General features: G+C 27.1%; 2 protein-coding genes across 3 annotated transcripts; both read left to right on the top strand.

The window, feature by feature from the left end:
• The first annotated feature begins 2,581 nt into the window (after positions 1-2,581).
• LOC145837163 (heat shock cognate 71 kDa protein-like) lies at positions 2,582-6,269 on the top strand. Of its 2 annotated transcripts, none has more exons than XM_082944931.1 (9): positions 2,582-2,683; positions 2,878-3,007; positions 3,228-3,346; positions 3,433-3,796; positions 4,098-4,399; positions 4,562-4,894; positions 5,044-5,242; positions 5,373-5,705; positions 6,103-6,269. In XM_082944931.1, exons 1-9 carry the CDS (start codon positions 2,609-2,611, stop codon positions 6,174-6,176), a joined length of 1,929 nt encoding a protein of 642 aa, XP_082801057.1. In that variant the 5' UTR covers positions 2,582-2,608; the 3' UTR covers positions 6,177-6,269. The 2 variants fall into 2 exon arrangements, with proteins under 2 accessions (XP_082801057.1, XP_082801056.1); XM_082944930.1 differs by having other exon boundaries at positions 5,373-5,714; positions 6,103-6,268.
• An 8,608-nt stretch (positions 6,270-14,877) lies between these two features.
• Positions 14,878-16,529, top strand: LOC145835845 (protein LRATD2-like). The gene has a single exon (XM_082943580.1). The coding sequence runs from the start codon at positions 14,914-14,916 to the stop codon at positions 15,712-15,714; it is 801 nt and encodes a 266-aa protein (XP_082799706.1). The 5' UTR covers positions 14,878-14,913; the 3' UTR covers positions 15,715-16,529.
• The last annotated feature ends 8,535 nt before the right edge of the window (positions 16,530-25,064 follow it).

Here is a 25,064-nt window from a genome sequence, read left to right as displayed (position 1 = left end):
AGAAATTTGAAAAACCTGGAAAAAAATTTCAAAAAACAAGTGGCATCCCTGAAAGTAGCTTTACAGTATGTTTTCAATGTTTTTATATTATTTAACACAGTTTCTTACTTTTAACTTAACTCTAAAATATAAATAGACCCAAAAATGTTTACTTTTAAAAACCTGGAAGAAATTTGGAAAACTTGGAAAGTTTTTGAAAAAACGATTCTGTTAGTTTCATGAAATATTGTGTATTTTTCAAACTTTTGTTATTATATAACTATGATATATTATATATGATTGGTTTTAATTTCTAATAAATTGATAGTTTGGTCAAATATTTAATATATAGATAGAAATATCTTCAAAATTTATTTAAGTCAGAAGAAGCAGATCTCTACTAAATTTTCAGCTGTCATTGATATTTGCCTTTTTTAGTTATTATTTTTATAACTGATAATACCATTACAATTGTCATTGTTTATTAAGCAAACTTACTAAAGTGGTATTGTTTATTTTTTACTAGTACTAGTATTAATACTTAGTATTTTGACTAAAATCAATGTTGTTTCGTTATTGAAGATAAATATGTAGGGTTTAGAGCTGTCATTTACTAAGGATAACTATGGGCTTATTTGAACTTCTATTTAAGCTAAGACTTCTTTGTACTTTATTTCCAAAGCTCAGGCTAGTTTGGTTATTTCCTTATATTTCAGGCTAGGTTTTATGACAAAATATTTTATTAGTTTCTTTAGTTATTATTTTGGTAATTTTAATTAATTAACCTTGATAAACAGTTTTTTAATTATATATTGCTCATATTAACAATTTTTAAAGTTTTCTCATATACTCAGGCTAGCTTGATCTAACAGGGTTGCCAAAAAACCTGGAAACCTAGAAAAACTTAGAATTTGACAATTTAGGTTAAAAAGCCTGGAAAAACCTGTTAATTTTAACAATATTAACATGAGCAGTATTAAAATTTCAATTTGATACAAAAACTATCATATAGATAAAAAAAATTTGTCATCATCAAATATTTTTTTATTATAAAACACATTTAAAGTAGCTTAACAGTATTTTTTCAATGTTTTTATATTATTTAACTCAGTATTTACCTTAAACTTGAATTTAAACTAAAAATAGACCCAAAAAAGTGTACTTTTAAAAACCTGGAGGAAATTTTGAAAACCCAGAGAAAATTTGCATAAAACATTTGGGAACACTGATCTAAGTTTGTATCTCTAGATTTTAGTCACTCAGGCTATTTTACTAGTTTATGATATATTTTTACTTACTACTGCTGCTTTTTCTAGTGCATGAATGCATAAGTTGTAGCAGTTAAAACTATGACATTTTTAGTTAAAAGGTTTTTAACTCTTATAGTTTAGAGATATCTATTTAACTGGTTTTGATTTTTTTACTATTCATAAACCTCTTAAAAGTTGATTTATTTTTGAATTTAAAGTAAGTATTAAAAATACAGCAGCCCTCTATATTATTTTGTAAGAATTGGTATGGTTTAATTTGAATTGCCATGTTAACTTAAATACATAATTTTACAAATTAAACTGTTAATTAGCATCTTGACAATTTATCATAGTGGCCATTTAACCTGGATTTGGAAACTGACAAAATAGCCTGAGTGACTAAAATCTAGAGATACAGACTTAGATCAGTGTTCCCAAATGTTTTATGCAAATTTTCTCTGGGTTTTCAAAATTTCTTCCAGGTTTTTAAAAGTACACTTTAAATCACTAAAAAACCTGGAAAATTCTGGACAATTTTAAATGTAAAATAATAGAGTTTAAAATATGAAAATTAAAAAAACCCAAAAATAGTTTTTTTGTTTGTAATAAAACATATTTAAAATACTATTACAGGTATCTTTTCAGTAATTTGCATTATTTTTATTGAAAAAAACAAAAAAACTTGTACTTTTTAAAACCTGAAGGAAAATTAAAAAAACTTAAAAGTTTCACTAAAAACCAGTGGCCATTATAGTTTATTAGAAGAATAAAAAAAAAGCTCAAAATGTTTGCTTCTGGCACCTGGTGTGCAAAAAGCCTTTCGGTTATGTTTTATACAATATAATATATAGGTTGACACCATAACAGAGTGCCACTATCAAACTATAATTAAAAAATTATAGTTTAGTTAAATCAAAATATTGGTCTTTTGCATATTTCAGATATTTAATTTGAATAGCAGGGATAGAAAAAGTTTATGTATATTTATATCAAAAGAATACAAGTTTAGTTTTTGACACCTTTTATTATTTTTTAGTAAAAAAATGTAGTCAACATACTTTAGTAATATAATACAAATTACAAGCATGTTGTAGTTTTGCTCATAACTTGATCAATATTTTAATTACAAGTTAATGATATTGTTTTTAGATTTTCCTTACTTCCTTTCTTAGTACTACAATGTGTGCTTGTTCTTATGCATTTTAAATTGTTTAAATGAAGTAAAAAGGCAATAAGAGTTTTTACGATTTGTTTTTAGAGCACTATAAATGAAAATTAAAGTATTCACTCAGTAATTAAGTAATGCAATTAAAAACAGTTTTGTAAAAATATTAATCATGTTACTAAATTTTAGAAATTAAAACTTATAAAACCACAAAATGTCAAAAGCTCCTGCTATAGGTATTGATTTAGGAACAACCTATTCTTGTGTTGGTGTTTTTCAACATGGAAAGGTGAGTTGAAAAATTGTTTTGATTTAAATTTGACATGACAAAAACTAGTTTTATGTATCTACAAAGCTTAGTCTGAATGAAATGAAATGATTTTTACAAAATATTTAGAGTTAATTTTATATGCTGAATTTAAAACCACATATATCAATAAACTACAGATATGGTTAAATTTTAAACAATTTCAAAAAATTTAGGTGGAAATTATTGCTAATGATCAAGGAAACCGCACAACTCCTAGTTATGTTGGTTTTACTGATACCGAGCGTCTTATCGGCGATGCTGCCAAGAACCAGGTTGCCATGAATCCAGTCAACACTGTATTTGGTATGTAGAAAGCTTTTTTGTTTATCTATTTTAAGACTTTCTGCATTAACAAATCCAATGACTTGTAAATATCAAATTGTAAATAAATCTAAAATTTGTTGCATTTTTGCGTTGAAACGGCTATCACAATATTTAAAAACTTGTTTATTAAAAAACACGACTAACTGTATTTTTGAGTAGATTTTGAATTTAAAATAATTAATTTTTCACCTTTATTCAGATGCCAAGCGTTTAATTGGTCGCAAGTACAGTGACAATGCTGTTCAAACAGACATGAAACAATGGTCGTTTAAAGTTGTAGATGACAACACAAAACCAAAAGTTCAAGTTGAATACAAGGTTAGTGATTGAACAGTAATGATAAATTGATCTTTTTTACCATTTAATGTTAGTCAGTATACTAAATTTTTTAATCTATTTTACAGGGCGAAACCAAAACATTCTTCCCAGAGGAGATCAGTTCAATGGTCCTCCTCAAAATGAAAGAGACTGCTGAAGCCTACTTGGGCAAGACTGTCACAGATGCCGTAGTCACTGTCCCAGCTTACTTTAACGATTCCCAACGTCAAGCTACTAAGGATGCTGGTACCATCTCTGGTTTGAACGTTCTTCGTATTATCAATGAGCCAACTGCTGCTGCTATTGCTTACGGTCTCGACAAGAAGGTTGGAGACGAGAAAAATGTACTCATCTTTGATCTTGGAGGAGGTACTTTTGATGTTTCCATTCTCACTATTGAAGATGGCATATTTGAAGTCAAATCTACTGCTGGAGATACCCATCTTGGAGGTTTGTAAATTTTGTGTTTTTAAAAACAGTAAAAATTTTAAACAGTATTTTTTTAGATTTCAATGTACAAAAACTATAAACACCTTGTTTTTAAGAAATATGATATATATAAAATACATACTATCTGTTAACTAAGTAACAATGTGTTGTATAAATTAAGCTCTCTAGTTTTTATATGGATTGAGCACTTTAATTCATATAATATTTTAACTTATGTAAATACTACATCTATAATAAAAATTACTATAGTACTTCAATTTCTACTGATCCAATAAATAAGTATTAATAAATTAATAAACAGGTGAGGATTTCGATAACCGTCTGGTCGATCATTTCATCAAAGAATTCAAGCGTAAGCACAAGAAAGACATCACTTCAAACAAAAGAGCTTTGCGCCGCCTCCGCACAGCTTGTGAACGAGCCAAGAGAACAATATCTTCCTCTGCACAGGCCAGTATTGAAATTGACTCTTTGTATGAAGGCGTGGACTTCTACACCAGCATCACGCGTGCTCGTTTTGAAGAACTTTGCGGAGATTTGTTCCGTGCAACTCTTGACCCAGTTGAAGAAGCATTGAAGGGAGCAAAAATGGATAAAAGAAAAGTTAATTGCTTTACTCATCTCTAGTTTTAGCTGTAAAATAATATCATATTGTATTAGAAAAGTTCATTGTTTAAATTAATTTAAGTAAATTATATTTAAAGATAAATGTTCTTATTGGTAACCGAGCTATTCTTTACTAAAGTGAATGCAAAATGTTACCAGATTCATGACGTTGTTCTTGTTGGAGGTTCAACTCGCATCCCCAAAATCCAAAAACTGTTAAGAGACTTCTTCAACGACAAAGAGCTAAACAAGTCCATCAATCCCGACGAGGCCGTTGCCTACGGAGCTGCCGTCCAAGCCGCAATCTTGAGCGGAGACACGTCGGAAGAAGTACAGGACCTTCTGCTCTTGGACGTGGCTCCTCTCTCACTCGGCATTGAGACGGCCGGAGGTGTCATGACAGCCCTCATCACCAGAAATACGACCGTCCCGACCAAGCAGTCCAGGGTGTTCACCACGTACTCTGACAACCAACCCGGTGTCCTTGTTCAGGTATTTGTTTATCAACTTGTTTTAGATTAATTTATCAATTTTTGTGTTTATTATCAACTTGTTTTTATATTGTTTTATAAATGCATCATTTAAATGTTTAAAGAGCTACTAAATGACATAAATAAAACGCTTTTTATCAAACAAACCAGGTGTTTGAAGGAGAGCGCGCTATGACAAAAGACAACAATCTGCTCGGAAAGTTCGAACTCTCCGGCATTCCGCCAGCGCCAAGGGGAGTTCCCCAGATCGAAGTCACTTTCGATATTGACGCGAACGCTATCTTGAACGTCACTGCTTGCGACAAGTCGACGGGAAAAGAAAACAAGATCACCATCACCAACGATAAAGGTGTGTTTCAGTTTGTATGTCAATTGTTCGTCTTGTGATGATGAAGTTTAGTTCTTTACAACTAGCAGTTTACTTCTTATTTAATTTAAACATAAAATTGTTAATGCGCAACTAAAATGTATTTCATCAGGCCGTTTGAGCAAGGAGGAGATTGAAAAGATGGTGAACGACGCCGAGAAATACAAGGCAGAAGACGAACAGCAAAAAGAACGCGTCGACGCTAAGAATCAGTTGGAATCTTACGCCTTCCAATGCAAGCAGACAGCTGAAGACGACAAACTGAAAGGCAAAATATCCGACGACGACAAGCAGGCGGTGGTGGCGAAAGCCAAGGAAGTTCTCGATTGGTTGGACAACAACCAACAAGCTGAGAAGGACGAGTATGAAGACAAGAGGAAGGAACTCGAGAAAGTGGCGCAACCCGTGATGGCGAAACTTTATCAGCAAGGTGGCGCCACAGGAGGTATGCCAGGTACTAGTTTGTTTCAATTGAGTTTTTAAATTTGGAATAAATCTCAGTCTAGGTAACAGTTTTTGAAAAACTTCGGCTTATTTGTACTTTTATTAACGCTCTGATTAAATTTTTTAAATTTAAAATCTTTTTTTAGTTAAGTAAGGGTTTCAAATAGTAAGTCATTTTGTGGCAGTTATTACTACTTACATATGAATTAAATTTTAAACAAGACTATTTTTTGGCTTTTTTACTTGAATATTAAAAAAGTCCGTATGACTTAGGCTAATTTAATTTAACTCCTTTTTTCATATTTCTTCGTATAATTGATAACTGGATGTTGTCTATAAAAATCTATTAAATGTTTAATATTTAAGAGAAAAGTAATACTTAGAATAATTTATTTTAGGTGGATTCCCTGGATCGCAACAAGCATCAGGTGCAGGAGATACATCAGGTCCGACCATCGAAGAAGTTGATTAAATCAAGTCAAAATTTCTTTTTTCTTTAGGCCATTTTGTACTGTGTTTTTTGGAAATAAAAATAAATAGTTTGTAAAAAAAATCTTTTTTATTCTGATAATAAAATTAGTAAAGTGATAATTGTCTTTGATAAAAAATGAGGAGTTTTTATTAAAAGAAAAAAAAAAGTAAAGCCTCTTAAAATGGTAGTAAAGTTTAGAATTTCTACTAATAACCTGTCAGTTTTGGGAATTAAACGATATTTAGCTTGCATTTTATAAAAATATTTTAATTGAATCTATTTAAAAACAAAAATATTACATAAAGTAATACTATCTATTGCATATAATAAAATAAACATAATTTAACCATAATGTAACTGATCCGAAAAATTTTTGGACACAATAAAAAAAAAATTAGACAAAAAAATTGAATTTGCCAAACAACAATACTCCTAGTTTAAATTTCTTTTTTCTCTATACTACCTAATACTTTTCGACTATTTTTGGTTGTATTCTATTTGATTAGTTCAGATAGAATATATTACCAAAGCGTGGATCGGCAACTTTCCGCCCGCTAAGCAAAAAAAATTGAAAACAATAAAAGATATTTTTTATAAAAACTACAACTAGGTTTTCTAACTTTAATTGCTGGTTTTTTCTCATTGCTTGAATTATAAGTTTCAAATAATACTATTTTATATACTATCTTCGAAATACTTGAAGTGGCTCGCGGGCATCTTTTCTTGTAAATTGGAGTACATCTACCGGAGATTCCTAAACTCATTTTCATAATAGTCCAATGTCAGAATTACATAAGAAATCGCTTTAGTTAAATTAATTATATACCCACTTATTTGTCGCCTTACTAGTTATTGCCCCTTGATAGCCGAAGTTTCCTCTTGGGGCTTACTATCATGTTATTAGTACGTTTTACTTTTAAGAACCCTCTACTTATGTCTAAATCAGGGTTTCCCAAAGTGGGAGTTTATTAAGTCGGAGGGCGATAGCTAGTAAAGGGGCGAAAACTAGTAAGGGGGCGATTTCAAAGTTTGGACAGTCATAACAGTATTCCTTTTTATTTTGCTATTTTACTAATTTTAGCTTGCTATTAAATATTAGAACCTGAGGTAAAACTTAAACAAAAAAGTCCATTTAGGTCCTAAATCAAGTACAAAGTTCCTTCTTCTTTAGAATTCCTGATATTTCCCTATATTATTACAATCTTCCAAAAACCGCTAGATAAAGTTGTAAAAATCATTAATTTCCCTAAATTTAACTTTTTAGTTTTGGACCAATTTTTATAATATGTACAAAATATAACATAATTTTTTATAGATTAATTTATATTTTAGAGTTTCATGTAAATAAAGTAGAGTTTTAAAACTACAACAAAAATAAGAAAATATTACAGATTGTTTTTATATTTGACAAAAATTTTTAATGATTTTTCACTAGATTTTTATTTTTCCTAAATTTGTTTTTTAAGATTTTGATTGGAACCCTTCAAGTATTAGTATTTTACTGTTGATTCTTTTATAATTCAAAAACACCTAAATCTAATTTTAGATTTAGTATAACTTAAAATCCACAAAACCTGCATTTAACTAACCAATTTAAAAAGTTAATGCTTCAAACTTAAGTTTTGATTTTCTTTAAAGTTGACTGTTATAATATAGAATGATTTCATACATATCAGCAGACGTTAATTACTAAAAGTTTTTAAATGTTATGCACATCCCTATTGTTTTCATTAATCAATATATTGTTGTTCAATATAAATTTATTTTTATGCACAGCTTTATACATAAATGCATATTTAATAATAGAAAATAAATAGTTTCTTAGTAGTTTTAGAAATGTCCTAATTCTAAAGTTAGTTGTAGCAGTTAGTCCTGATTGTAATAGACTCCAAATGCTTTTGTTATTAACTTTAAGTTTTTTTTAAGTTAGTTAATTAAAAAGTAATAAAAAAGTTTTGCAAATGTTTAATTTTTTCTTTAAACAAATGACAGTCCTGTTTTATTTTATTATTTTTTGTATATATTTGAAAATAATGTTTAGATTTTGTAAACTTCAGCTGTTTATTTTATTTATTTTGACTGTTTAACCTTAATAAATTTAAACTATATCAAGCTATATTATAACTCATTTAGGAAACTATAGTTTTAATTTTATAATGTACAACCATTTGTTAATGGCAGTCCAATAAGTAGTATTTCTTTGAACGTTTTGTTATTAGAATGCAAGTGTAAAAAACACTTTTTTATTCGAGTATCAGTCTGTAAATATTGATTCTGTCAATTTTTGAGAGACATCTAAATCTAATTTTAGATTTAATTTAGCTTAAAATTTACAAAAGCTGCATTAAGTTTAAAAAAAAAAATATTGTACCACTTAATCATTTATTTTTATAAAATCTAAATGTTGAAACGGGACACGTTCAAAATCCACCCGCGAACAAAATCCACCCACGTTCAAAATCCACCCGATCAAAATCTTTCCAGTCAAATTAAAGAACCGCTTTTCGAACGAGGGTAAGGGTAAAGGGGATGGGCAACGTTTTTTGATCAACGGGCCGGATCCGGAAAATTTTAGTCTTTTGCGGGCCGGAGCTTTTCGAATTAGTGATTTATTGGATCCAGTATCCGGATCCAGCCAAATAATGACTTTTTAAATCCGAATCCGACTGGATAATTATTTTAAGTCGTATCCGGTCGGATTCTAATTTTAAAATATATCGTTTCCTGTCGGAATCTAGCTTTTTGGATACAGTTTTGATCACTTTTTGGAATCCTTCAAATTCAAAAAACTTTCTAAAGTCTGATAACTTAAGATGTAGATTGAGACATGTCAGATGTTTAAATAATGTCTTTGAATAGAACTAACACAGTAATTGACAAAGGTACGTATGTAAAATATCGTTCTCAAAAAATCACTTTGCTTGGGGTAATTCTACAAAAATATATTCCACCTAAGTTAGAACAACTCAAAATATTACTATATAATGATGTACTTATTAGTACACATTAATTTATCAAATATTTTTATAGCATGTTTCTAAAGTCAAATTCTCACAGTTTTGTTTTGTAAAAATATATACAAAACTTAAGAAAAAACTTTGAAATATTGACCCTTTGCGGGCCTGTAAATTCGCTAACGGGCCGGTCATTTTCATTTGCGGGCCGGATCAAATTAAAGTTTAAAAAACGGTCGGGGGCCGGTCATTTTCACTCTGCGTGCCGGGTCCGGCCTGCGGGCCGTACGCTGCCCCAACTTAGGTTAGGAGTAACAGTGATAGTAAAAAAAAGTATATACATATATAAACTAAACTAGTAAAATAAGAAAATGTAATAAAAAATTGGGTTGATTTTGAACGCGGGTGGATTTTGATAGTATACCGTTTAAACTTATATTGATTTCAAAGATATCAGCAGACATTTATTATTTAAACAATTTTTAAAGTTTATAAGTGAAGTTGAAATCATTAAATTTAATTTATAGCATATATTTTGTTAATAATGGCTACTAAATCCAAAAAAAGTTAGATAATACAAAGAAGATTAATTACAATATGGTTTTATTGAGAATGAAAGTAACAGAACTCAACCTTTATGCCTACTATGCGAAATTCTCAGTAATGAAGCTATGAAACCATCACGGCTCAAAGATCATCTTAAAAGATTTCATTCAGAACATGTAAATAAAAATGTAGAGTTTTTTAGAAAACGTCTACATGAGAAAACAAAATAGTGTAAAATCACAAAAATGTTCAAGAAATTCACACAAAGTATTGAAGATGGAAAATTAATTTCTTATTATATGTCTCTCATAGTTGCTAAACAAAGACTGCCTCACACCATTGGGAGAAAACGTTTATTCCTGTCTGAAAAAAAGTGCTGGAAAAAGTTTTTCATTATTAAAACACCAGTAATGTTTTACGGTCGATTCCTCTAAGCAACAACACTATGAAAAGACGTATAGATGAAATGTCAGAATGTGTTGAATAAAAGTTAAATTGAAAGATGCGCGATAATTTTTTTTCGATGCAGGTTGACGAGTTCATTCAGCTCGGAAATAAATGTCTTCTGCTTGCGTGCGTTTAATAGTTGATGATACAACATACGAAGAACTAGCGTTCTTCCAACTAATGGAAACGCATAGCACAGGAAGGCTTGTGTGTAAAAAATGTTCAAAATAGTACTTCCTAGATCACAATAATACTGAATCATTTTATTACAAATTTGCTCGAGTTTTTTAATTTTTTTATATGTTAGTTTTTCGAGTTGTGCAGCTTGCAAATACATTATTTTAATAAGTCGACACTAGAAAGCATTTTTTAGTAGATATGACTTGCTGACTACAAAAATTGTCAACCACTAGCTTAAAAGTTACATTAGTTTAAAAACAATTGACATTTAAACAAAATTGGTTACAGAATATACAAGGCTTTATAATAATTAAGTATTTTAATATACTTAATTGGGCTTATAAGAAAATGACTGTAAATTATTTTCTCAAACTCTGTAAACGATTCGGAACACAGCCCAAAAGTGCGTGCATAAGAAGTACCAGACTAAATTACATTTAGAACACAACCTTTTCGGCTCAAAAGTGCGTACTAAAAAAAAATTACTTTATAAAATAATGGAGGGCGATTTTTTTTTTAAATCTGAAAAGGGGGCGATTTAGTAAATGAGTTTGGGAAACCCTGGTGTAAACCTTACTTTATGAAGCATTGAAATGCAAGCTCAACAGTAAAAGTTCTATGAATACCTGAAGTTTCGAATTCACCCCCTTACTAAATATTGCTCCCTAAAATCACACATTTGGGAAACATATGTAAAGATGAACTCTACTTTTGCTGTACTTTTTAATTACACCAACATTAATTTTTCAACTTAAAGTGATTTTACCTTAGGAAAAACTTTTTTCCCTTGCTTATACAAAACGTAGTGTAAAAATTAGAAGATGAAACATTATGATTTAATTTTAATAGAAATAAAAGATCTAAAAATTTAGAAAACTATTCATTATAAAACTTATTTTAGTTGTGAGTATCTAGACTTCAGATATGTAAGCAATATTAGGTAACTTCCTTTTTTGATGTGTCCTTACACATAATAAAAAATTACAATTCAAAAACACGCTTTTAATGGAAGTATTTTTATTTTGCAATTATAGGCTGTTTAAATAACTTACAGAACATGTTTGAAAACTAGATTTATAGATATTTTTAGGTTTTCCTTTAAAAAGACCGTAGTCTTACAAGAATTAGAAAAATTGGTTTTAAAAGTATATTTTTTTATTTCATTTTGTTTAACAATTATATAGAGTTATATATATATAATAAGGTTAATGTTTAAACTTAAACACTTTCTACTGAGCCCACTTAAAGGGCTTTTAAATAATTTATTGAAATTAATTAAATTTTTTAAAAATTCTGGAACATATGTTTCATAAAGACAAAGAAGATTGTCTCTAATCTTCAGCTAGTTCGAATTTAAAATAAAAAGCACTTTGGTAAACAAAGATGCAAACGTTTACAAAAAAAACAAAATATGACGTAAGTTTGTTTGTAGGCTGTGCTTAAAAGAATCTACATCCGTTATGTATGCATTAAAAAAGGAAGGTTGTTTAAATAAGAGGAGCGAATTTATATCGTCTTGTCGACATATGAAAAAGCTCCTTTTAAAATACAACAAATTTTGAAGTATTTTATAGTCAATTAACTGTTGTTTTCGTTAATTTTGGTTGTTTGATTAGTTAGATGGTAGATCGATTTTTGTACTGAATATATATATATACATATATGTATGTAAAAGGTTTTTTTACTACTGTCATTAAAGTTTATAATTAATATTAAACAAAATTTTAGACTTTTAGCTTAGTTTTGAAATCTAAGCTTGAAGTATAACAGTGTTTTTTTACAGCTGTTTTTTGTTAATTATATATTCAGATTGTTTTTATATATTTAGTTGTTTTTCTTACATAAGCAAATTAATTATTGAATATAGCTAATTGTAAAAATAGGCAAACGTTTCCTAATTTATTTATAAAATCTCTAACTTATAAACCAATTTTTATATAAGCTTCGAAACAAAATTTTAGAAAAGCGTTTTTTTCAAAAATTACGATGTATTGTACATTTTTGTAAAAGACTAATATTTTAACTTATTATGACATTGAAATAAAAATTATTTAGTCAGATTATATCTAAACTTAGGCACGATCGGAATCATGCTACTTATAATTTTGCTGCACATAGCCAGGGCGGACACTGTATAATGCACAATATTGTGCACAGGTACAAACTTGGAAAATCTCTTGTTTGTACTAAATATTTGATTCAAAATAGAAATAGATAAAAATAAACATTAAAAAATAAATTAAGTTAGAAAATATTTTGTTTGTTTAAATAAGAAACTTGTTTAACTACCTAATATTTAGTACCAGTTTAAAAAGATTATGATAATTTTTTTGTATTTGAACAATAAAAAAAGCTCTCAAAAAGTATGGTCTAAGGACCTGGTGTACGAAAAAACCTTTCCGTTATCGAGTCGTACACCACATGCTTTAACAATTTCTTACGAACCAAAAGATTATTTTTTTAAATCTTAACTTTTAAACCTTTAGAAGTTAAGAAATAAAACAATCGATGAAATGAAAAAGTAAAAATGAAAATTAAACGAGAATTAACTAATTCATGTGTTTACTTAAGAAAGTTTTATTCATAATGTACCCCAAAACTTGTCTATTAAAATAAAAATTAAAACACAGTCCAAGCCTAAAACCCAAAAGAATAAACATAGAACTAAACAACATTTCTAGACTTATAAAATAATTAAAACTTAATTTCTAAAACGAGATAAACAATACTAATAGCAAACATGAAAATACTTGAAAAATAGGTAAAAACTTTTCAAATAAGGTAAAATTGCAAAAAGCGAATTACTTTTACGTTGAATTTTATCAGTATTTTATGCTAAAAGTTTAGCTTTTTTCTAAATTGATTGAAAACATTCAATGAAGTTTATATTTGAATAAAAATATAAAAATATTATACAATATTAATCACAGTATTCATTTTAATATCAGTTAAAAATAATTTTCAGACTAAATTTGCGAAATCAATTTAATAAAGAATAACGTTATTAGTTTTAAATAAAAAAGTGATTTAAGTTTTGTTGTTGTTATATTTCAACGCTCTTGTTTCATTTAAGTGATTTTAAATAATCATAATTAATCATTTTCTAAACTCTTTTACATACTTTAAACTATATTTTGAGTTTTTAATTTTGTAAGTAAAATTTATGAAAATTGTTTTTATTTACTTATTTTTTCAATGTGTTTTATAACATTAAGAAAACAATTGATTCCTTAAATTATGGTCAAAGGTCAAGGTACAAAACTTTTTTTTTCTATTTATAGTCGTAATATTTTACTTGTTTTTATTAATTTTCAAATCTTTGCATATTAAAACTTAGCTCTTTTTTGTTACAAAAAACTGTTTTAAAGAAAAGTTTGTTAAAAAACCTATTCATACTCTTAAGTTTAAAAAGTTGTCAGTTAAATCCTTGATTGAGCTGAAAAATGAAAGAAAATGAAAAGTTTCGCCCAACAGCAGGAAACAATGATGGTTGAATGCATGTCAGCAAGCTTGCTTCAATATTTTTGCTAATTTAGACATTTGGATGTTTTGAGTAAATATAAGTTCCTTCTTTAAAGCAGGGAATATTTAACTTCAGCTAGCTGAATATTAATAGATTAATTTAATACAACAATAACCTTTTTAACAGTTATACATAGAAACTATAAATAGTTTTTTTGGAAGTAAAAATTAGATTAAACTTAAAAACAAAACTAACTTTTATTTGATAATTTTATATAAAAGTTGGAAGCAATGTTTCGTTAGTCAAAAAAAAAATATATATAAAACAAAACTGATTTTATTCACAAATATAGATAAATGTTTTCAAAACCTTTAATAAGTTTTATTTCTTAAACTTAATTTTTAAGTCATGGATGACTGCCTTTCAGCAAGTTTGCTGAAATACAATAGCTTTATAAAGTTTTTAGTCTTTATTAAAAAATATAGTATACTTTTACAGGAACTAAAAGCAAAATGTATCTTGGTATATAACTTAACTTATTATGAAATGTTGGAAAAACTTTTATTTTGTGTTTTTAATAAAAATAAACCTAATTTTTATAACGAAAAACATTTATATTTACTAGTTTTAATTTTACTAAAATTGCTGTTTTTTTTGTGAAAAATAGATTCAGTTTTGGTTTTAAAACACTTCTAACACCTTTATATGACTAAAGTTTTATTTACATAATAACATTTAATAATATGCTTTAATATTTATACTAGTTTAATATTTGTTTATGTTATATTTGACCTTTAAAAAACTAGTTATTTTTAACCAAGTTTAGAATAAATGCATATAGCAATAGATAAGAATAATATTTGATATTATTGAGTTCAACTATAAGTGGGTGGTAATTTTTCTATTTGATTTGATAAATAAATTAAGCACTAAATCTATTCTATTGAAATTAAAGTTTATAACATGGAACTGTATTGAACAATCAATAAATATTATTTTAAAGATTTTCCTTTAAGAAATTGCTTTTTAAAAGTTTTATTTTAAAACGATGTCAAAATACTAGTACTTTCAAACTTAAATCAAAACTAAAATCTAAAAACTATTGAAGCAATGATTTTTTTTCAATGATAAATTTTCACTAAACAAAATGGGTAACCAGACAACGAAGCAGTATGGCCAAGTTCCGACCATAGACGACGAGTTCACCGCAGACAACAAATTCCGTCCGCTAGGTGACGTTTCCGACAAGTCCTCCAGCAACTCCATAAACTCCGACGACCAGGAAAAGGGAGGCAACCTAATGTTCGTGTTCCACTCCACCGAGGAAGATTGCAACGACCGCGTCGTCCATGACAACGACCCCGCCGACTCCGAAAACGACTCCTCGTCTTTCACTATCACCGACGTAACTAATGACGACGTCATCGCTTCACGCACCAGCGACTCCTCAGACCTGATGACCGTTGACGAGATTCTTCCGCTCTTAGCGGCGGGAGATTTAATTGAAATTGTGACTTCACAGTGCGTGGGTGAGTGGGCCGTATTCGTGGGCGACAACTCGTGTGTTAGGTTGTTACCATCAGGTGGCGCCGTGGAAAAGTGCTGGGTGCGAGATGCGGCGAATAACTCCCTGAAAGTCAGATTAGTGAACGACATATACAACCTGAAAAAGCTCCCGGTGGTCCAGGTGCTGAACAACGCGACTCAGCAAATCGGCAAAAAGTCGCTGTGGTCGAACAGCGAGTGTTTTGCGGTTTGGTGCAAAACGGGGCTTCCCCAGCTGACAAGCTGCGAGCAGCTTGAAATAAAGGATCTGGATACAAACCGCCGAGCAAGTTACAAGCTGAGGCTTAAAACTGGAAGCCAGGAGATGACTAAAAATTTTGAATCGCTTTCAAAGCTCATTGACTTTAAGAGAAAGATTGAAACGTCAGCATATATTAAGTAAGTTGAAGTTTAAAAATCAACAATTGAATAAAAACTAATGTATTAGTTCATTAAGGAAGGCTAAGGGTAGGTATGTATTTTAAACCTAGATTACTTTTGATAGTTTCATACTATAACTTTTTTGAAGCAAGTCTGATCTTTTTTTGCACTAAAGTTTAGACTCTTAAACGTTCTTAATTTTTTAAATTCTGTTTTTCCGTTTTTTTTTTAATTAAAAGAAGTTTTTTAGTAAAAACTAACTATTTTCTGATAATATTTGCTACGGCAACTTAAGATTTTTCAGCATCTTAATTGTTTTCATTCAGTTAAGTGCCTTTTACTTTTTTATTTTATTTAGTTTCTTACTGTTTTAAACTTTAGTAGCTGTATAAATTTTACATTTATTACTTTTCATTATGAAATGAAACTGTTTAGAACAATAGAAAGTTATTAAAGTTGAAAAAATATTTTGACAAAGTTTAATATATAGTTATTTGTCTTAACTAAAAAAGATTGCTCAATTTACTGTTATGTAAAGAGCTTAATTAAATAAAGACTTATATAAATTTTCGTTACCAATATAAAATGCCTTTGTTTCGTACTACTTAAAAAACAATTTAAAACAACTAAAATACCATCATAAAAGTACCATCATAAAAGTAGATAATTAACATTTTTATTTAGTTTTATACTTTAGTTAACTTATTAAGGTTGTACTAGAGCAAAAATTAACAAGTAAGCTTAAAGTAAATCATAAAGTTTTCATTTGGATTTCTAAGCAATTCTAACATTACACAACTTTAATGCTGCTAATGTTTATTACTGTTTTAGAAAAAAACAACATTTTTTCAAAATAATTCTTTAAAATATTTTTTCGTATGTACTTTTAATCAAATTAAATAATAATGCTGTTTTTTAAAGTAAGTTATGAAGTTTTCGAAAAAAATTTCACTTAAAAAGTTTTTTCCGATTGTTTCCACTTAAAAAGATTAAAAATTGTTGTGGATATTAAAAGAAAGAAAAAAAACTATCAGTTTTATTAATTTATTGTTTTAAGTTTAAACTTTTAGAAAATATGTTAGTAAGTGTCTGAAAGCTCTAAGTTAATATAGACAAAAAATGTTCTACTTATATAAAATCATTTTGTTTTTTTATAGTTTTATTTGCTTTTTTACACTAATTTGCACAATTGCTCCTGTGAAGGCTTAAGTCCAAGACAAACGAACGTTCTTTTTCACTTTTATCTTAGTCATATTATTTATAATTAACCTAGTAGTTCTTCTTTTAGGTTTTTCACCAGATACTATTTATTTTTAGTCTGCTTTTCATTTGGTGTACAACTTTTTATGTACTTTTTGTAATTTTTTTGATTAGATATTAAAACAACATAGCTTTTAATCGCTTGTTCTGAAAATAAAAATAAAATTTACTTACTGTTGTGTTTTTTGTTGTTCAAAGTCCTTTTGTTTATTAAGTCATATTGTCTGAACAGTTTAAAAACTAAAATACTGGGTGTATGACTACTTAAATTCAGATAACACAAACTCTTAAAATATTTTCAAAGGTCATTAACTTCATAGTTAAAATATATATAAATTTATTTTTAAATACATATAATTTTTAGAAATGGCTAAAGTAAGTTTTATAGTATAATAATTTACAGTAATTTTTATATTTATATTTTATGAATAGTTTCAAGGTTATTTTACTACCATAATATTATTTATAAGACCTACAACCATTTTAAAAAAATGTTCTCGAAACACGTATAACTTTTTTTAAACAACTTGATATGTAGGTATTTAAAGTTTACGAGTTTAAATATTTATATAACGAAAATACTATAGCAACATATATGAAAAACTTCTTTAACGATTAAAATAAATCTACTATTAGGAGATTAGAACTTTATAATATGTTGTGTATTATTGTTCAGATTCTTTTCTTCCATTAAACTATTAATTTGAGCTTCAAAACAGACTTGATATAAAAATTAAACTAAGTAACTTGTTTCATATCAATTACCATTTTTGTCAAACAGTTTTACTGTTCTGTTTCGTATACTTCTTAAAGTATAATATATACTTAACTTTGTTATAGTTTGAATTTATTTAAATACTATTTTATGAACAATGGTGAGTATAAGTATTAGCAGTTCGATAACGTAGAAAGTTTAGACCTGTTTTTGTTATCAGCTTTTATGTAAACTATAGTTTCAGAACTTAGTTTTTATAGGAAAATGTTCTACAAAAACAATAAATAAATAAGTACTATGTTTTATAATACATATGCTTATTTTATTACAATACTTCTGAAGCTTCATAAATCTAATAGTATATCTTAAGACTACAGTTTACCATTCAATAAGTCATGTTTTAAATATATATACTAGAAGCTTGCTTTCTGTCATTATAGGAAAAAATAAGAAGTATAAAACCGCTACTGTTCGTTACATTTGTATTGAATAATTTAATACCCTATGTTTTGCAGCACTAAATCATTAAGAGTCAGACTGATAGATCGATTTTTACACTGCCGAATGTAACTTTATAAAGCTTCACCCAAAGAAAAATCAATATAAACTGAATAGTCATTATTATATATTAAGCGCATATTCAGACATTAGCTTTTATACAATTTATCAGTACTTACTATAAAACTTGACATAAGTTATGACTGCTGAAAATTATCTTAAACTTTTTTCTGTTTTTTACTTTCTGTATTCAACGAATGTTTAAAAGTTTTAAAGCTAATAAAGTTTTATTAAAGCCTAGACTTATACATAAAGAGCAGTATGTTTGAATATAGCGTGTTTGTATCTCAAAAATCTTCCACTGGAAAGAAAGTTATTAATATTAATCTTTAAATTTCATCTTCCAGTTTTATTAAAAATTGTAAATTAAATTTTCTAATTTGCATAAATATTGTTAATATTTAAATTTACTTAAAAATATGATTGTTTAAAATAAACTAGAATTACTCAATATTTAGATTTTTGTAAGAAAAAGTTAGTTGTTTTGGCATTATTAAATATAAAAACTTCAAACTAAAAAAAAACAGTTATATTTGTTTTAAATACGTAAATGATTTCGGCACAAATTGATTTATTCAAAATCTAATACAAGTTTGGACAACAACCCATTAATAACAACAAAACTATTGTAACATAATAGTTAGTTCCTTATATCAATCATAGATTCATAAGTTTGAGCACTTTAATGTTATAACGTTGTAATATTTTTACTTCCAAAAAAAATAATTTATGTTTAATTAGAAAAGTTTAAATTTAAACTAGCTAACGAATTTTTTTTTGATAAACATTTAAGCTTATTAAAAACATCTGAAGGTTCCTTATGCGCTATAAATAAAGACCATACTTGTAGCTATAAAATATTATTGCAATTAACTTACTTTCTATGTCGAGTTGATGAATCTAGCAAAATGGCTATACTTAAAGTAAAGTTACCGACAGTTTGTTATAAAATTCAAAATTAAAAGTTTTTAAAAGTAAAAATAGTTTTACCTCTTCTGGAAAACTTTACAGAACATAATTTATTTAATGCTGAGGGCTAAGTTTTAAAGAAAAAGTTAACAAAAAATTCTATATTGTTTTTAAATTTTAGTTTAGGTACTAACAATGCTGAAATTTTCAATAAGCACTTTGAAACATATTGAAATATTAAATGCGTGTAGTTTAGTTTAAAATTCAACCAATGTGAATTCGGTGACAAAAAACATCGTTTTTAAACCAGTAAGGATAGAGAAGTGTTGTTATTAAGAATATAGTATTTCGAATGAGTAGGTTAAAAAAAGAAACATTTTAAAGCATTATTATCATAGTATAAATAAAAACTAGTAACACATTAGCTTGTCATTAGGTAATTGGCATTGTTAATTTGACCCTGTTCTTTTAACAAAAACATAAAGTATAAAGCTAAAACTTTGTTTTACATTTATGAACTGATAAATAGCACGTTTATGTTTTACGTTTCCGCTAGACTGCTAGAGTATTTATCATACTTTATCTTTGAAAGCCGTTAACTAATTTAAGTTCAAATAATCTAGCAATAGAAAATTATAAACGATAGAACTATATACAGTCTTAAAACAAAAATATTTAAGTTACAATACTCGTGTGCTAAAATGTAAGACATCTAAGTTTTGACAAGTCGTTCTTGTATTGTAGATATCTGACTTAAAAGAAAGCTTTGTTCAATTTTACTAAACACTTGAATGTAAGTTGAACTAAGTAAGTAAGAAAATTTGTTTAAGTATATATAAAATAATTTAAGTAATACCCTTTGGATTAGTTATAGCCATTAAACTGAATAAGTACAGTTTAACTTTACCATTTTTAGTTTAAAATGTTTTATCAAATATGTATTTTACCTTCAAAACTAAAATTTTCTTAGTGAGATTTTCATTAAAAAATAAACTCTTAGTAGAAAAAAAACTAGAATAGTATGTTTGTGTTGTATTCTAATATTAATTTGTTTGTTCTCGTTTAACTATTTGAAAAATATGTAAGTAAACTTAGGAACAAAGAAAAACAAATAAGCAATTGAAAAAATATATATCAAAAGCCAAACCATTATAGCTTAAAAAAGATACCATGGCTTAAGTCTAGATCTGATTTGAAACTATATTTGTTTTGCACGAAATCTAAAAATAATATTTTGTTTCTCATTAGCAAAGTATTTTTAGACTAGCAAAACCAACTGAAAATTTCGTAACTTTTAAGTTAGTCTTGATGATAAAACTTTTAGCAAAGAAAAAATACAGGATAAGATACTTGAGCTTTTATAAACTTTTTCAAAGAGATGCACATTACAGTTCATAGTTTATTTCATTTTGACGCCGTTTCGACTTTTCCTCAGTCATTATCAAAGATAAAACTGTGCAAAATAACTAAAAATTAAATACAACTATAAAACAATTAAATACATAAAATAGATGAAGTAATAAGATATATATAAACAGTTATACATAAAAAATTACAAAAAACAGTAAAATTACAAGGCTAACGATAAAATGTATGCACATAAACATTTATACATTGTAAAAAATATACAACTATCAAAATATTTTAACATGTGGATGATACCCGATTTATTTATTTTTTTGTATAAAATTGAATTATAAAATTCAAACTGTAAGCAATTTTTATAAACATTATAATCTAATTTTATACAAACAATTTATTTCAACGCACACATTAAGAATTTTTGTTTAGCTGTATATTTTTTTACCATGTATAAATGTTTATGTGCATAAAATTTATTGTTAACCTTGTAATTTACTTAAGTTTGTAATTTTTAATGTATAGCTGTTTATATATATCTTATTACTTAATATGTTTTATATATTTAGTTGTTTAACACTGTTTTTAGTTATTTTGTTTATGATAATGACTGAGGAAAAGTCGAAGCGGCGTAAAAATTCAGTTTTTTGTTTAATATGCTTTTTAATATAAAAAATGCAATAATCCATGAAAAGATGTAAGTTTATAATAACCTTAAATTGAAATAATTCTAAACTAAAAATATAAGTAATTAAAAATTAAACAGCTGTAAGGTTTAAATATTTTTTGAAAAAAAAAGTAATGTTTAACTGAGACACAGACAATTGAAAAACTATGAATAAGGCCCTATTTAAAAAGTTTATTTTAAATCAAAACTTTTCGTCCAATATTAAACTTATGCTTCTGGTTAAATTAACATAAATAACTTACATATTTCATCAAAAAAAATCTAAAAATGTCGTGAGTAAGTTATAAAAAACCATACATACAAAAATGTTATCAGAAAAAAAGTTCTGCAAACTAAGGGATTTGTATACAATGTTTAAGTTATTGAACATGATAAATAAATTGACGATCAAGATTCAAGAATTTGGTGGAAGGATTTCTTAGTACAATAGTTCAAAAATAGTTCATTTTTAAGTAAAGTATTTTTTCAGTATAAGCGCGAAATATAAAGTTTAAATAAGAAACAAAGTAAAAAAAAGTTTTACATGTTATGTTTAGATGTTGTACTTAATAATATTGTTCTTAGATATCTTTAGATATAAAAAACGTTTATGATTATTTCATAGTGCAGCAAAGAAAAATTTAAAAAATGAAATACTCATAGCATGAAAAACTTAAGTGAAAAAAAAAACTTTATTACCCCTTAGTTCTTGGTATAGTTTCTTTTTTTTTCGTTTATGTTGGATATAAAATAACTGATACTTTTATTGTATTTTATGACGTTCTCAACCAATCTCGTAGTTTAGTTTTCATGTCTAGGCTAGGCTAAAAGTAATGGTGCAACATATTTAACTATAAATATATAAAAAACAGGTATTTTATAACATAATAAAAACAAATTATACAGTAATCTTCCTTTATTGTTCCAATATATGTTTATATATTGATTCCTTATCAGTTATTCTTCCTATTCAAAACTCAGTTGAAGTATGTTAATCCGTTAATACACAGAAACATATGTTGGTACAATAAAGGAAGATTAGTGTACAATTTGTTTTTATTTATATTCCAGTGAACTTGTTTCATTAGGATCTTTTGTTAGCAAAAACTTAAATTTATATTCTAAATTTATATTTTGAATAGTTATTTTATAACATACTAATTTAAATAAATTTAAATGTACAGCCCATATTAGAATAAACTAAATAAAATTTATGAATTAGTAATGTTATACTAACGTTTTTTACCATCTTCCGAAAAGTTGAGATGTTTTCGCGCTATCACCATTAGCATTAAACTGAACCACAATATTTGTTGTTAATGATCTTGAGGTTCACCTTAATGCTGTGTTAAAATAAAACAATCAAACTCAAAATAAACTTTTTTAAATTTGTAAAAATCAAACCTTAGTTTACTCTTAAAAATATTAAGACATAAATCAGAAAAGGTATGTATATATATTACACCAAATAAATATCTTACTTAAAAACTTAATATACATTAAAATCAACGTAAAAACATACATTATTTGGTAAAGTGGTGAGTTGCACACAGAAATTTTAATCTTTTTAAATTTTAAAATTTAATATACAGAGACTTGAGAACAGTCAATGAGAATGGCTTCAAGTCTGAGACAACTTTTTTTTTTTATCAAAAAAAGTAACTCTGTACCAGAGTTTCCCAAACTTTTTTTTTTTAAACGCCCCCTTTCGAAATATTAAACAAGCTAAGGCCCCCTCCAACAAGATTAGTCAAAAAACTACCATTAAAACTGTCTAAGACCTCTTTTGTTTTGCTTTACATCATCAACTCTAGAATATCTAGTGTAAGTTTCAAATTATAGCCATGTGGTTCCGCTTTTAAAGCTTATGGCCGACTAAAGTTCCTAAAATTTTTCCATAGTGTCTAGTATAAGTTTTTAAACTACTAATAAAAACGCCTAAGAGTTTTTTTAAAATTCATCATCAACTCTAGAATGTCTAGAGCAAGTTTAAGTTTATGACCTTATGGCCCCCTGTGGCCCCTTTACTGCTCATGGGCACCTAAATTTCTGTAAATTTTCAAGTTTAGAAACCCTGCTCTACACCCTCATAATTTTTTGGTTTGTTAAATAGATGCTTAACGGTTGAAAAAGCACTGAGCGTAAACTACTTTCTATTTTAAAACAAAATATAAGTTTGACGTTTAGTTGTAAATGATTTATTTGCATCAAGTTTGACTGTACTAACAAACGAACGCTTTAGAGCGAAAATATGTATACATACTTGGTTTGCTGCTAACACGGTTTATCGTGACTACGCCTTCCTGGTGAGTCCTTGAGGTTGAAACCAGGTCGCAGAAAATATCATGGACAATTGTTAATGGTTATGAAGACTGCGGTGCAGTGTATTTTATTGCTTATTGAATAATGGTGTGAAAAAATCACAGCTTTGCTTAAGTTAACCGAAATAATCTCTAGTTAATTGGATACTACAATTATTTAACAAACACTTTAAATTTATAGTAACAATGCTGAATGTACCCCACGAGCAAAGTTTTTTAAGAAAATTAGTCTTTTAGTTGAAAAAGGAAACCCAACCCTGTTATAAATCATAAAACAGGAAGTTTACCAAAGGAGAAAGTAGTTGCAATATAAAAGAACCTAAATTAAAACAATGTGTTTTTGACTCATTCAAATTTATTTTCAAAATGAAGAAAGTTACATACACCAATCTTTCATTACTAGCTATACTAAGTTTGTAATTTGTAACAGACCTAAGATAATATCAATAAGTTCCAGAAGTGCAACTTTTTGTAGTTTAAAAGAAAAACAAATTAAATATTTTTTTTGTTGTTTTTTATGCAACAAAAGCTACATACCTAAGTCATATCAAAGATAGAGAAAAACAAATATAATTTCAGCAGGGTTCCCACATGTAGTCGTTTTTTCGTGGACAAAATTACACTTCAAAAAAAAGCTCTTACACAAACAATTCTTTATAAAAATAAGTTTAATTTTGCACACCTGTTGTTGAATGTAAATCTAGTATACATTTGTTTTTAGAGTCCTACAGGGCTATTCTAATTTCCACATGAGTTTCACTTACTTAGGCTATAGTGGAATTTTTTCAAGTTAAAGAAAATCAGGCTGACTAAGGTGCTTAAAGTTTTATAAAAAACTCAGGATAGTTTTTTTTTCAGTGAAAAAATATAATTTTTACTTTTTCCTCTTTAACAGATTAACAAGAAGTAATCAGTGTATACAGTATGCGTATTACATATTTTTTTTTGAAATTTTTATGCAAATGTTCAAGTACTTTATATTTATTTTTAAGATCTAAAAATTTACTTATGGGTTCTTCAGAGTCCAAATTTATTACTACAAAAGTTTTTGTAAGGACTCAATAATTTTTAATAATAAAAATTATAAAAAAAACAAATCAAATAACTGATTTGCGTAGGATAATCAAATGAATTTTAGTTTTTGCAATTTTTATGCTAATGTTCAAATACTTTATATTTATTTTAAGAATCTAAAAAATTTACTAATCAAAAAAAGAATAATCTTGTTGAATTTTAATGAAAGGCTTTAAGTTAAAATGATCATGTTTTCAATATTTCAAAACTAAATAACAGTGTATCACATAACTCGGATTAAATTTTAAGTTTAGAACAATGATTAGTTAAAAAACAAATTTACTTTTAGTTTCTATTGAAAATGATTCATCTTTTTTCTTTGATCAAACCAAAATTTTATGAGAATTTAACTTTTATATATAAAGTTTTATTGTTTAGCACTAATTTATTTGAGGTCAAAAAATGCTAAAAACAACCAAAAACTTGTTGTCTGCAGGACTAATGAAAATAATTGTTTATTTTATTTTTAATACTTTATTTAATAGATTTATGAGTTAAATTTTAAGAGT

This window comes from Thalia democratica, chromosome 5 (assembly GCF_965202585.1).
Source record: "Thalia democratica chromosome 5, ktThaDemo2.hap1.1, whole genome shotgun sequence".
In the NCBI taxonomy this organism is placed as follows: Eukaryota; Metazoa; Chordata; class Thaliacea; order Salpida; family Salpidae; genus Thalia; species Thalia democratica.
The sequence above is the reverse complement of the archived record's forward strand: the minus strand, read 5'-3'. Positions and strand labels throughout refer to the sequence as shown.

Bases quoted from the DNA above. Each gene is read 5' to 3' on its own strand.
- LOC145837163 (XM_082944930.1), top strand. From the start codon at position 2,609: ATGTCAAAAGCTCCTGCTATAGGTATTGATTTAGGAACAACCTATTCT. The intron at 2,684-2,877 runs GTGAGTTGAAAA...CAAAAAATTTAG, and splicing joins GTGTTTTTCAACATGGAAAG to GTGGAAATTATTGCTAATGA. The intron at 5,715-6,102 runs GTACTAGTTTGT...AATTTATTTTAG, and splicing joins CGCCACAGGAGGTATGCCAG to GTGGATTCCCTGGATCGCAA.
- LOC145835845 (XM_082943580.1), top strand. From the start codon at position 14,914: ATGGGTAACCAGACAACGAAGCAGTATGGCCAAGTTCCGACCATAGAC.